Below are 14001 nucleotides of genomic sequence, written 5' to 3' on the forward strand. Positions count from 1 at the left end.
TTTTGTTGCGCCACGTCAACTTCCCAACATGATGCCACATCATCATTCAAATAATGCCACAAATTCAGTTAAAAAAATATACTGGAAAAACCTCAATTTTAATCTGACAATGACAATTAAATACGAAGCAAGGAGGATTGAACCTTCAACCTCTTATATCAACGGACACTACTTCACTATCAACGCCAATTATCAAGTGTGTTATTAATATGTAAAAAAAATAAATTAATAAGTGCAAACCACAAATTCAGTTTAAAAAAAACACCGAAAAAACCTCAATTTTAATTTGACAATGACAATTACAATTTTAAAAAGCCTTTTTAATTTTTCTTTTAACGAATGCACGTCTACAACTGTAGCAACATCAGACAACGCCCGCACTACTCACTACTACTCACTAGTTAGTTATAACTCCATAGTAATTTTAGATTGTAAATTGCAATTTTTTTAAATAGCTTTAATTTGCAAAACATACACCAGTGCAATTGGCAAATTTTTCTAAATGGAGTATCATTTGTGAATAAATTTCTACGAGAATGAATGGTGGCGGTTGATATTCTCCAAATCCAACGATTGACATTATATTCGAGTCATATATTTTCATTTTTTAATTTTCCCATTCATTTTCAAGCCTTTTTTCACTTTTACGCTGCACTTCTTTCTCTCTCCTCCATTGCAGCGAATTCCGAGCTCTCCATTGGAGCGGCTTCCGAGCTTTCGCTCCTCCATTGATGCAGTTCTTAAGGTAAGATGCTCTTCTTCAATTATCGAATATCAATTTCACAATTTAGGGTTTAATTTCACATAATCGTTGATTTTTAGTATTCAGTATAGTCAATTTAGGGTTCTTCTAAGGTTTACTAACTATTGACTTGTAAATTATAATCACTGAAGTGGTTTATAGTCAAAAAGAGTGTTTTTTTTTTTTTTGGCTAGAATTTTGATTTGTGAAATTTATGTTGATAATTTGTAAGCTAGAAGAATTTTATGTGATTTCTTTGAGGCTAATTCGATAATTGAGTGAAATTTGATTATTTATGTTAGACCATAGGCGGATAAACCAGATAATCACTCTAGAAATGCGTTTTGAGGAAGAAATGAGAAAAGAGGAAGAGATAATTCCGAATTTAGCTGAAATTTTTGGTATCACTTGAATTGTGAACATGGTAGAGTACTGTTATCTCGATTTCAAGCTTGTAATGTAAACTGACTTGCGTGTTTTGAAATAGGTGTTGATTTACTAAAACCTATGGAGCTAACGGAAGTTGTATTTTTTGTAATTGTCTGCCAATTCAAGTATCTTTAATGTACCTGAGTTTGTGTTGGATGTTGTTTTTCTTGAAATAGTTAAATCCTGACCCGGCTGCGTGTAAAAGGATGACAAATAGTTTCTAATTAATATCTGAGTGTGAACCCGAAAATACAAGGCTACAATTATACTGTGTGCTCATGCTGGATTCCATTGTGTTTCAGATCAAGGGTCAATGAAATTAATATCTTGCTTTCGTGCATTTTATGTAAACTGACTTGTGCGATTGTGAGATAGGTGTTGATTTACGAAGCACCTATGGATTTTTTGTATCATTCATAATTGTCAGCCAATTTGAGTATCTAATGTACCCGAGTTTAGGTAATATGTAAGTTTTTTCGAATTAGTTCCAGCCTGATCTGCCTGTGTGAACCACGATGTCAAATAGTATGTAATTTATTTTATACAAGAACTTTATGCCCTAGTGTAAACTTGGAAACACGAGGTTACCAATTAAGGTGGCTCATTAAAATGCGTGCACATGGTGGATGCCATTGTGTTTCAGATCAAGGGTTATGAAACTTAATATCCGATTTCGTGCATGTTGTTATGTAAACTGACATGTGCGGTTGTGAGATAAGTGTTGAAGTACGAATCACCTTTGGAATATTTGTATCAATCATGATTGTCAGCCAAGTTAAGTATCTGATGTACTTAACGTTATTTTTCTTGAAATAGTTCAAACCTGATCCTCCTGTGTGTGACAAGATGTCAAGCAATTTGTAATTTACTTTACACAAAAAGTTTATGTCTGGCCGTAAACCTGAAAATGTGAGGCTACCTATTAAGGTGGCTCATTAAAATGTGTGCACATCTTATATGCTGTGAAGTGGTGGATGCTATTGCATTTCAGATCAAGGGTTAATGAACTCAATATTTCTGTTTTTGTCGGAATAGGCTGCATGTACCAGACAACCAGGTTTCCCTATACCGCCTCTAAGGGAACTTCTTAAGAGGCATTGAATATTGTTGATGTTGATGCTGTGTAACTTGATCTCAGCCTTTGTAGCTGTAGCCTGTAGGGTTTACTAATTATTTTTAGTGTGTAGCTTAGTGTTTGTTTTTAAAAAAAATTTATACTTTGAAGCTACATATAACAATGGTAAAATTATCATAGTCTCACACTCTCACAGTGCACTTAGGATACTAGTATTAGCTATAAATGTACTCATAACATTGTAGGACATAAGTGGGGTGAATATGGTGGATACTGGATACCTGTCTTGCATATGCACTACTTAGTATTGTAGCATTATAGAGTGACTTGCTAGTTACCCCTTTGTTGCCTCGTAACAAAAAATATGAAGCTATCATTACCTCATTATATGATTTTTTTTTTTTAAAAAAATTTATTTAAAGATGAAACACTTTGATTTTTACTCTATTTTAACGCTCTACTCTCTTTAACATTAGTGATTAATAGTTAAAGAAAAGCAGTGTGATGTGGGATTTTGTTGAGTTCTTCTCGATGTATACTTCAAAGTATCTTTTTTTGGGTGTATATTTTACACAATTAAATAGTAATGATAGTAGTGGTTGAGGCTATACACTAGCAAGTGTGAAGACAAAAGTGTTTAATGAAGTACTCCCTACATTTTATTAATGAAAAATGTAATTCTTAGGAATTTGTTGTGCTCCTTGTTCAAGCTGACTGATAGTGAGGTGCACTATGCCTAAAGGTGCCAGGAACATAGTCTTGTTGTATTTTCCCATGCACTTATAAATCTGGTGTAATATGATACCCTGCACCTAGCAGGTTGACATTTTGTCCTTTCGTGTGTATTATACAGGTGCTTCTTGTAAATTCAGCATCAAAGGACTTTTGGCATTGTTTCGATGACTGAATCAAAGGAGGTCAAACCATCTGGTGATGACATTTCTGGGTCAGTGAACACTGATCCAGATGCTATGAAAATGGAGATGGTCAAGGAGAAACATACAGAGGACAAGGAGGACGTTGGGGAAAAGGAAGAAGGGGAAGATGATAAAGAGAATGCTGAAGAGGAGGAGGAGGAGGAGGAGGATGAAGGGGAAGAGGAAGAGGAGGAGGAGGAGGATGGAGAGGGGGAAGAAGAAGATACAGAAGAATCAGATGAGGATACTGAGGATGAGCAGGATAACAAATTGGAACCTGGGCCGGTTGATGTGGCAATTGACGGTGGGGAGGAAGAGGAGGATACTGAGGATGAGCTGGAGAACCAATTGGAACCTAGGCCAGCTGATGTGTCCATTGATGGCGGAAAGGTGTTGCATGTGGAGGTTTCTCTGGAAAAGAACTCTGATAAAATTGTAGATTCTCCAATTCACGGGGTTGAAAATAACAAAACAGTGCATGCAGGCAATGTCAAGCCGTCAGTAGACGATGATGATGGTATGTCTGAAAAAATCCAAGCAAAAGCTTGTAATGTCTTTTTGATCATATCTAAAAGGAATTTGGTTCGTCTAGTTGCTTTATATTAATATTGTGTATGTTTTAATAATATTCCTTGTTCTCCCCTCAAAAAACAATCATGCAGGTATTCCTGTTCCAGAGGCTTCAGTGAAAAGTAAAGAGGGAACAATAAAGAAACCTGTTATATCTGATGATAAGGGATCCATAAGACCTGATAGTGAAGAGGGCCATGATATAAAATCAGATGATTCACTTAAAGATAGAAGGTCTGCTGATGAAACTATTTCCAGAAATCAATCTTCTTCATTGAAGGAGGAAGAACCGAAGAATGTGGCAAAGACAAAAGAAGGAGCTATGGATGTTGATGACAAAATTCCCAGTCTTGCCTCTAAATTTGACGTAGACACTACAGGTGCAGGGGAGTCAGGAACAGAAGATGAACAAGCAGCTTTTATGATGGAGCTTGATAAGTTTCAGAAAGAACGAAGTCTAGACTTTAAGCCACCAAAATTCTATGGAGAGCCACTGAATTTGCTGAAGTAAATCTCTTGAATCTCTGTGTGTTTGTCGCCCTTAACCTGTACATTTTTATTATTAATATAATATCCTACATTATTTGTGCTGGAGGCTTTTATAGCAATTAAAAATTATTACGTTTAGTTGCTAAGTGAGGAAGTTATGTTGGATCATTTATCTCTATTTTCTTTCTACTAGGCTCTGGAGGTCCGTTTTGAAGTTGGGTGGCTATGACAAGGTATGTTTATTTCATGCTCTCTTTGTTACCATCTAAACCTTGTTCTAATTAGTATATGACTCATCTTCCTTATCCAGAAAAGATGAGTATTGTTTTTAGTGGTGGAACAAGAGGAACTGAGACAAGTAATGGGTTGAACATTATTGACATAATTAGCAGCAAAGCTAATACTTAACTTACTCACAATTCTTTGAATGTTTTTCCTTCTTATAGCTGCAATGCTCTTCACTTTTTACTTGAGAGTCTTCCTAAGGGCTCAGTATTGTAGCTTGCAATTTTAGGCTTATGCACTTTGTAAAATTTTCATTTGAGAATTCTTAGTGTGTTTGGTTGCTTAACATAGGTTTGTGTTTTCAATTGATAACATGGAATGTGGTATTTTAAATTGTCCACTTGTGGAACCTAGTTCATTTCCATATCAGTTATCGTAACCAATTATGACGCTTTGCTATGCAGAGGAAAGCTGTATATTCTTCGTTGTTAAAATTTTGTTTCTAATTGAATAAGCTCTACAAGCTCACTAATTTGAATAATTCTGAAAGTGTATTAAATCTTATTCTACTGAAAGTGTCTTCAGATAATGTTGTCCTGTATTGTTTGGTGGTGCTTATATTGGCTTCTTGATTTCCTTCTCATTCTTTGTCTTCCACTTTTTATATTCCATGTACGCAGCCTAAATATGTCTAAAAGCTTTTATAAATTATTTATTAATTAACTTGAACTAGGATATCAAAGACATTGGTAATTGGGAGAAGTTTCTTTGTTGTATACTCGCCTTTCTTTAGCAAGGAGAAATGAAAATAAAGGCTATAATCCAGGAGATGTTATTTCCTATTCAAAACCTAATCAGCAGATAAAAGCAACATATGGTCGGGAGAGGCTAGATCAAAAGTTTCAGCTGAAGAACATGGCCTGGTTATGTAGGTGCTTAGGTTTGGGCTATGCAAATTTTTTCGCATAGAATTGATTCACATAAGTTTCTATGAACTACAAGTCTGAACTTATAAAGTGCGAAGTATTGCCTTAGTTTGTTTTTAGTTGCCAAGTTAAAAATTTAAATTACACTATCAATTTGTCAATTTATTCTGGAAGTCTAGATGGGGTATGCCTTTTTTCTAAATCATCACTTAACTAATAATTCGTTCAATAGTTCTATGCTGTGTCAGTGGGTCCAAATGCATACCCTATTACCCTTTTCTTCGAAGTAGCCTATAACTAGGCAAATTAGCTAAGTGGTAGACAAGTTGCCTGTGTTAGGCATTGGTTTTCATACATTTGAGGTTTTTAAAATTTTTTGCTTAAATGATTTGTAAAAATGTACTAGTATTATGTACTTTCTTTAATGGAAAGCAGCAAAATTGTCGTACTATTGTTATGAACTTCTGAACTTCTCTCTTTTGAGGGAAGGGATGATGAAATTTATGATTTTTATTGAAGCATATTTTGAATTCTATTTTATTTCTTGTTTTCAGGTGACTGCTTGTAAATATTGGCGTCAAGTGGGAGAGTCATTTAAACCTCCCAAGTAATGGGCTAAGCCTCTTCCTCCTAACACTTTTTTTATTCTGATGCCTATTGCTAATTTGCTAGAAAATTTGTTCATGATCCAATTATTTCATTTGACATTGCACATCATACACATGTATTAGTGCAGATCCAGTGCTATGGAAGGTTTACCTAAGTTTAATATAGAACACTGACCTTTTTACCTCTCGTATATGCTGTGCATTCCAGTCAAATTTGTAGCATAGGGGTCCTTTTGAAACATTTTTTCTAAGAACATTAGAAAACAAATGTCTGTATAATTAAAACTATAACCACAAAAGACAAGGAGTCTTCTGAAGCAGATCATTGGAAAGTAAAAGCAATCCAGTCTTGTTTTTGTGTGAAAATTTGATGCCAATTTAGGACCAAAAGGGAGGCAAGGTTTATTACTCTGTCCTATAGAGCCTTATGATCAGTATTCCCCATCTCTAAATTCTGTTGTTCCTTTCTAGTCGTAGAAATGAAAGAATAGCAAAACATACCCAGTTCTCAAAAGAAGCTTCTTTCTATTGTTCTTCTCAAATCCAATACAACAAACTTTGATCAGACCTGGTTATTGGGTAAGGCAGCCCAATGATAATAGGGTCAGGGCTAAGGTTAAAGTTTGCTAATGGATAGGGTCTTTAATAGACAGGACCCTAATTGGGTAGCGTCAATATAAGGTCAAAATGTTTTTCCAGTTTAATAGATAAAGAAAATAGATAATGTAAAAATAGCATGAATATTTTTCTATTCATTTATATTTATTTATTGCTCTGTCCTATATTTTTTTTTTAATTTATAGTTTATTGGCCCACCCATTATTTATTTGTTATTGACTTGCGACCCACATTAGTCCAACCCGGAAACGTGACCTTTGACCCACTCGCTCTGACCCGCCCAATATCTTCTGGTGAACATCCCAAAAATTAAAAAGTCTTCCAAAGAAACATATCTCCTTAAATCCTTAGAAATACCGAATACGCAACCAAAAAAAGAAAATGATTCTTAAGCGCACATTTATTAGGCTATGTAATTTGCAGTTGTCATTTGTGTGGAGTCTTAAAACAAGTTGACTGTGTAATGGAGTTCACCTTCATTGTCATAAACTTCAAACACATAAGACCTTGTGTGTCATTTTCTGTACAAGCTATTGGCTTTCTGAAAAGCGAAGACTTTTAAGCTTTTCCTTGAAAAGACACTTGTTTATGATATATGTGATGGGAAGGAACTGAAACTACAAGAGAAACATATTCTTTGAGGGAGGAACAATATGAATTGACCTCTGAGAGTCTAAGCAATGTGTAAAAAAATCAAGGCACATTAAGTCGATAGGGGTCCTGCTGTCCCTTGGTGTTTTTTTAAGATGATTGACTATTGTGTGCCTTGTGCGCTTTTGGTGCATATCTTTGAATGAGCCTCACCTAGGTAAAAAAAATTACTCTATCCCAATTACCTAGTGCCCAGGCTCGCTTTATTATACATTTTCCTCTAGACAATAGATTTCCTAGTATACAATCCTAAAAATGCCTCAAAGATTTGAAATTTTGCTGGGATGTTGTTGAACATTAGCTTGTTATTAATTTCTTATAGGGATATAAATTCACTTTCCTTGCAACTGAAGATGTGATATGGATACATGACTATCCCTTCACCTTAAAATCCTCCATCAAACCCAGAACCCTACATTATAGTTAAATTACGACTTAATGTGTCAACAACTAAATGAACCAATGTGGAAAGCTAGGGGGTGATTGGGAATACCTTTTTCTTCTTCCTCTGGTAATCCAATATTGTGTATTAGATTGCTCTTTCACTAAAATTATGAAATAAGTAGACTTTAAACACCATCAAATTAAACAAACCAATTTTATCTAAAAGATAGCACTCTTATAGTCTCTTGCAAAGCATCACCAACTACCTCATTGGCCAGTATGGCCACAATAGTGCAATTCTTTATCGATCTACCCTTAATGGAATCTTTTCTGATAATTTTGACAGGACTTGCACCACAGTGTCATGGACCTTCCGCATATTCTATGAGAAGGTAAGCTCTTTGCTTTGTTAGATCTTATATTCTCTTTCACTCTTTAGAATTAGCCTCACTTGTATTTTAGTATTTCGAACCTTTTTATATGTGTATATTATCACTACTCCAACCCTAGGTAGAAGAAAAGAAGAGCCAGATATTCCTGTACATGTAGAATGTAGTTGGTGACTTGGTGCATATTTGTGAATGTTTTGTGGGAGGGCATTTGTCTATTCCTTGTATGGTCAGTGTTTGATGGTGTAGATGGTGATATGTATTCCATCATCTCCCCTTCCCCTATCCTCCTTCACATCCAATTCTCAAAAACTAAAGAAATGGGGAAAACAATTGAGAACAGGTGAATGTAGCAGATACGTTATAACTGTAGTCATGTCTTTTATTCCCTTGTGTCTAGCTCTGTTATTTTATATTTTGGTAGTTGCTTGTAAGTTTTGTTTATTATATGATTTGTTGTTGGATTGTGTGTGTGTGTTTTTTTTTAACTACGCATATTAATATTTAATAGTTCTTTTTTGCAGGCTCTTCTTGATTATGAGAGATACAGGACAAGTAGTGATGGCTCTAGCATTCCCGGTTCACTTGCTGTGCCTATGGGAGCTGAAAATCAGGTTTGTAAAATTGTAAAGCTAATCAAATGTGTTTGTTTCTAATACTTGTATTTGTCTTATCTAACATGTCACCACTGTAACATTTGGCCATAAGAATATGGGAAAACCCACTTGTATGTGATATCTAATATGTTTCTGAATGGTTGTCCTCAACACCCCTTTATTACTGACTTACTTCTTTGTGGGTGGCTGTTTTTGTAACATATATATTTCATTCATAAACGATCCTTTGCAACTTTCTAGTAATATCTGATTTAAAAATGCTAATTTTTTATTGGCAATATAAGTTTATAAAGAAAAATTTCTTATGCTTGTACCTCTAGAAGAAATTTCTTTGTACCATCATTTTTGTGCATCATGTATAAGTCCTTAACGACTTTACCAGCAATTTGAATAATGAAGAAGACAAAGTTGTAGCAGTAATATGCAAGATAAGGACTAAAGGAGAAGCGTTTATAGTTTATACACTCTTTTTGAACTTGCAGAGGTAGTAACAGAGACTGACTGGATGCTGTGATATGCTGTGGTTTTCAGCTTTCCTTTTTTATCTGTTTGTAGGAGAGAGAGGAAGTTGGAGAAGCATTCTCTTTTGGACTTATGTATGGGGTAGGGTCAGAGATCAGGGACAGTGGAGTCATGTGGTGATGCATAAGGTGGCTATTAGTTTTCTGGCTTTTCCTGCTAAATAAGCTCAACATATATTTCCAGAGTCTGCTGTGAGGAGCCTCTATGACATGGTGCCTTTACTCAAGGGAACCAAAAAGTTCTACTCCCTCCGTCTCCAATTAAAAGTTCCACATCACCCAAAAACCTTGTCTTTGAATAAAAATCAACTTTCACTTATGGCTATATGTATCACTTTTAATCAACCAAAACCCACTATCTTGTTTTTACTCACTCTTAATCAACCAAACCTTACTATCTTATTTTTACTCGCTTTATATCAACCAATTCCCATTGTCATGTATTTTATATTCATCATTAATCAACCAAACCCCACTGTCTTCTTCTTTTATTTATTCTCCCTCTTAACATGTGTGCAAAATGCAAATGGGACTTTATTTAGGGACAGAAGAAGTATGTGAAAGTTTGGGTGTTTTTTGCTTGTCCAAACTGTAGTTTCGTTGTGGACTCGGGATAGTTTATGATAGTAAGTAAAAAGGTGTACAATGTGTCTCCACATTTGTTAGTATGAATACCTGTTAGAAGCCTAGTTTATTTATTTTTGGATTATTATTACTATTATTTTTAGCACCTGCTTGACACTTTGTTGTTTTCCCATTTAAAATTTTAACCCTGGATCTTTCAGCAGTTCAGCACAGTATGTTGATTATTTTTCTGTTCAAAAAAATATTAGCCTTGAACAAAATTTGTTTTGTTCATTTACTTATATCCCATATGCTTCTAAACTTCCCAACCCCTACACAACTTTATTTCTTGATAGAGGGAAGGTAGAGGAGTATATTAAAATTGAATTTGCTAAAACTATCTTGGGACTGTTTTGCTCACATTGATAATGCCCAGGGTTCTGGATCAGGAAGGGCACGCAGGGTTGCTGCAGCTCGAGCTATGGAGGGTTGGCATTCTCAGCGTGTTCTTGACAATGGTGAAGTTAGTGACCCAATCATAAAGGTATTTTGACTGTCATGTTGATGATGTTCCATTTTGATTGGTGAAAGCTTTTTTGTGTTTAATATGAATAATTTTATATTTAGGATAAGAATCTCATCTCGTTGAGCAAGAAAGAAAGACAGCTGAAAAACCTGGGTTTGCCCTCTTACTATGATTTTGTAAATCCATTTGCTAATTTTTTCATTTTCATTTTTCTTGCAACCAGTGGAATCTTTTAATTTATTATAGTCTGCTTATATATTGTTATTTCCTCAGGTGAACTGAAACGGAAAAACCCATCTTCAACCGATCATGCTGTGAAACCTGCACGCAAAGTTCAAAAATTACAGTAAGGCATCTAGATTTATGATTTCCCATGGCTCTGTGATTTTTTAAAATCTGTTTACAACTTTTCTTTAATACAAGTAGTTTATCTTGCTCTGTTGCACAATTAGTGAATTAATGTTCGTTAATAAATTATTTTGTTTCTTCTGAAAGCGGGCAAAAAGAGTAGAAATCCTGGTAGTCTGTATTTTGACTTTTGAGCATAAGAAATCCGCAACTTTTCAAGTTTCAGTTTAGGTGGTGCAATTTTATATTATGTTGTGCATTTCGTCTCCCTCACTTCTTTTAGAACTTCTATATCTTTCAGCCTGTCATCGACCTTTTTCAGGCATTTCTCATTATACTTCATAGTTATTAATGCCATACCCTTTTAACGTTGAGCCCGTTGGTTGCTTGTACTTTTAGTGTTTTTTGGTATATAAAGTTATAAACACATCCCAAGGCTTGCCACAGGCAAGCTGGTTGTTAGAAGAAGATTTTTTTCTTACTTCCTAGAAGATATGAAACTGTTAAAGAAGCAGTTTGTTAAAGACCATAGTCTTAATGTGAATAAAGCTTTCTCCTATCACATAACTACCATGTTTATATGATGAACTTCAATTTTTTACAAAATCAAAAACTGGTAGCTATTGGCTTTTTGCTGAATAGTCCATATATGTTAAATTTATTCTCCTACTACCTCTTACCTGATTTGGAAGCCATGCTGATTGTTTCACTACCTGCCAGATCGGAAACCACAGTAATTGACATTGGATCTCCTGCTGATTGGGTGAAGATTAATGTTCGTGAGACTGTAAGTTTCTAAATTGTTGTATCTTTAATAGAATGCTTTCCTTTACAATTTTTTTATGTACTTATTGGTTGTATTTTCTTTATCTCTGCATCAGAAAGATTGCTATGAGGTCTATGCTTTAGTTCCAGGGCTACTACGTGAAGAGGTGACATTTATTTCTTTTTCTTAATGTCCTTCTAAAACCAATAGTCATATATTAACGTGTAATTCTTTGTGATTCTATTTTTAAGTAATATAAAGCTTTTAATCACTGGGGTTCTCCTTGGTACAGCAGGGCAGATGCCCTTGATGTTGGTACTGGTAGTGAAAAATATAAAATTTAGCCAGTACCAACTCTCTAGGACTTTTGGCCCATTGTTTCATTATGTTTGGTGTGTGTTCGTTATGTACCAATATGTTGTGGTTTTGCCGGAAATTGGCCTTACACCCAATTAAAAACCATATCCCATGACTTAGTATTTCCTTGTATTTCTTTTGGAAGGCCCTAAAGTAACCATAGTTTTAATATTTTGTACCTTCAAGCATTCCTTGCAATGGGGCTTTTTATGCCCATAAGTCCATTTGTATGATTAAATTAATGTAATATTGTACTGTGTGCATAATATCATGCAGTATTATTGCTGTTAAACTTCTTTCATCATCTTTTTATTTGTCTTAGAAAAAAAAAGTACACACCAGTCACATCAAATCAGCTTGTTTTAGGCTAATAAATTTGCTTATTGTTAAATGTGTACTCTAGAGATGTAAATGGAGTTTTAAAGTAATGAAGGAAATAGAAAATACATTTTTGGTGCGATAACCATTGAATGCAGGTGATATTGATTGTAAGAATGTAAGTAAACCTATATGCTTTATTTTACTGTTAACAGGTGCGCGTCCAGTCTGATCCTGCTGGTCGTTTGGTTATATCGGGTGAACCTGAAAATCCTGACAATCCTTGGAGTGTGACACCATTCAAGAAGGTATTCTTTTGTTTTTGGTTACTTTTTTTTGTAAGAGGAATGGTTAATACGTAAGCTATGATTAATCTGAAACTCTAAAACAGATAGATCTTTGCTGTTTGTCTGTTAGACTATCCTCTTGCAGGGCTATGAACCATCTGATTTAGTCCTAGAAGGATAGAATACCATTAGGCTTGTTTAATTGATTCTTGATGCTCTATGGATGTATAAGTAGGCATTACATGTAAAAGGAATTATTCCTCTAATTCTTATCAGTAGTGTTGTAACTATTACGGAGTATTACTTATTCTGCTCCAAATTACTTGTCCCCCCCCCCCCCCCCTCCTTTTTTTTTTATGTAAAATTTCTTTGTTTTTATCTTTAGTCGGGTCCCCCTCCTCACCTACTGTGTTCTCTCCTAAATCTTTCTCAAGTTTATAAAGCAAGTAAAAAGGGGCATAGGGAGTATTAGCTATTTTTTTTAATTATTTTTATAAAGCTAGTAAGTTTGCTGTTTTTTTTTTCCTTTCCTTTTCAATGGTGTAGTCTATATTCCTTTTCCCTTCGATTGTTAAGCTGTCATTTGTGTTTACTGATCTCAATTGTTTCCTAATACATCACAGTATTGTTTTGGTACTGAGAATGTCCCCCATTGCCTGTTTTGATCAGGTCGTTAGTCTACCGTCAAGAATTGACCCACATCAGACATCAGCTGTGGTAACATTGCATGGACAGTTGTTTGTTCGGGTGCCATTTGAACAATATGACTAGCTTCCAGCAGGTTGCACATAATGATTGAGTGTACTGTAATTGTAGGATTGCAGATACTAGTCAGTAGTCACATAGTTGAGGATAGCGTGAGCTTGTAGTGCTGTCGATGTTAGGTCTGTGTTCAATCTGTATCTTCCTGTATGCCTCCAACTTTCTGCACTTGTAGACATTGTAGAACTTGCCAATTGCAAGTTTCTTACCAAGAATGAAATTAGGTTCTTCAATGCATAGAATTGAATTTAGTTATCAATTACATGCTGCAGCCGCTAGCTGATGTTAATGAGTACATATTTTAATTTTTCTATAAAAGATCAAATTTGTTGCTATGCAAGAAAGTTTCAAACAAAAAACAAGAAATAACTTTTTTTTAAATATAAAAAGAAATTATTACAAAATTTTTAAGTAGTAAAATACCTTAATTTTATGATGTACTAATGTTATCAATATAAATATTTTTTGTTGTAAAAAAAATAAAATATTTTTTGTACTCAAATTCCAAACCTTGTTAACCCAAACTGAAAGTGAAATACTACCTCCGTATTTTTATTATGCACAACAAAGGAATATTTTATGTCTCATAAATAGTACCCATTTTGTTGCACATAATAAGAATCGGAGGTAGTAGCTCAAATTAATCCGCTCTAACCCCATACCTTGCTAACCTTAACTGAAAGTGAAGTAACTCAAATTAATCCGACTCAAACCCGATTCGGACGACTCAATGGCCTGGGTTTACTTATTTATGGACAAATAAGGACTTTCATAAACCTGAAAATTTAAAGGGTAGCCCATTATTTTCAGTCTCAGGTCTTTCAGCAAGACAGTCATTTTTTTTAAAATAAAGTCAGTCACCCCTTTTTATTGTGAAAATTTTACCCTACACTACAGTGTAGGTAGTGTTAC

At 34.7% G+C, this 14001-nt stretch overlaps 1 protein-coding gene across 2 annotated transcripts; it reads left to right on the forward strand.

The window, feature by feature from the left end:
- The first annotated feature begins 624 nt into the window (after positions 1-624).
- On the forward strand, positions 625-13372 carry LOC145570255 (AT-rich interactive domain-containing protein 6-like). 2 transcript variants are annotated; one of them, XM_081629292.1, is made up of 14 exons: positions 625-745; positions 3100-3680; positions 3826-4240; positions 4416-4455; positions 5928-5980; positions 7981-8026; positions 8548-8637; positions 10162-10269; positions 10353-10404; positions 10525-10597; positions 11320-11386; positions 11481-11531; positions 12256-12348; positions 12997-13372. In XM_081629292.1, the coding sequence occupies exons 2-14, from the start codon at positions 3146-3148 to the stop codon at positions 13096-13098; spliced, it is 1725 nt and encodes a 574-aa protein (XP_081485418.1). In that variant the 5' UTR covers positions 625-745; positions 3100-3145; the 3' UTR covers positions 13099-13372. The 2 variants fall into 2 exon arrangements, with proteins under 2 accessions (XP_081485418.1, XP_081485419.1); XM_081629293.1 differs by lacking the exon at positions 12997-13372 and adding an exon at positions 12432-12640.
- Positions 13373-14001: the final 629 nt, after the last annotated feature.

Source organism: Chenopodium album, chromosome 12 (assembly GCF_948465745.1).
Source record: "Chenopodium album chromosome 12, dcCheAlbu1.1, whole genome shotgun sequence".
In the NCBI taxonomy this organism is placed as follows: Eukaryota; Viridiplantae; Streptophyta; class Magnoliopsida; order Caryophyllales; family Amaranthaceae; genus Chenopodium; species Chenopodium album.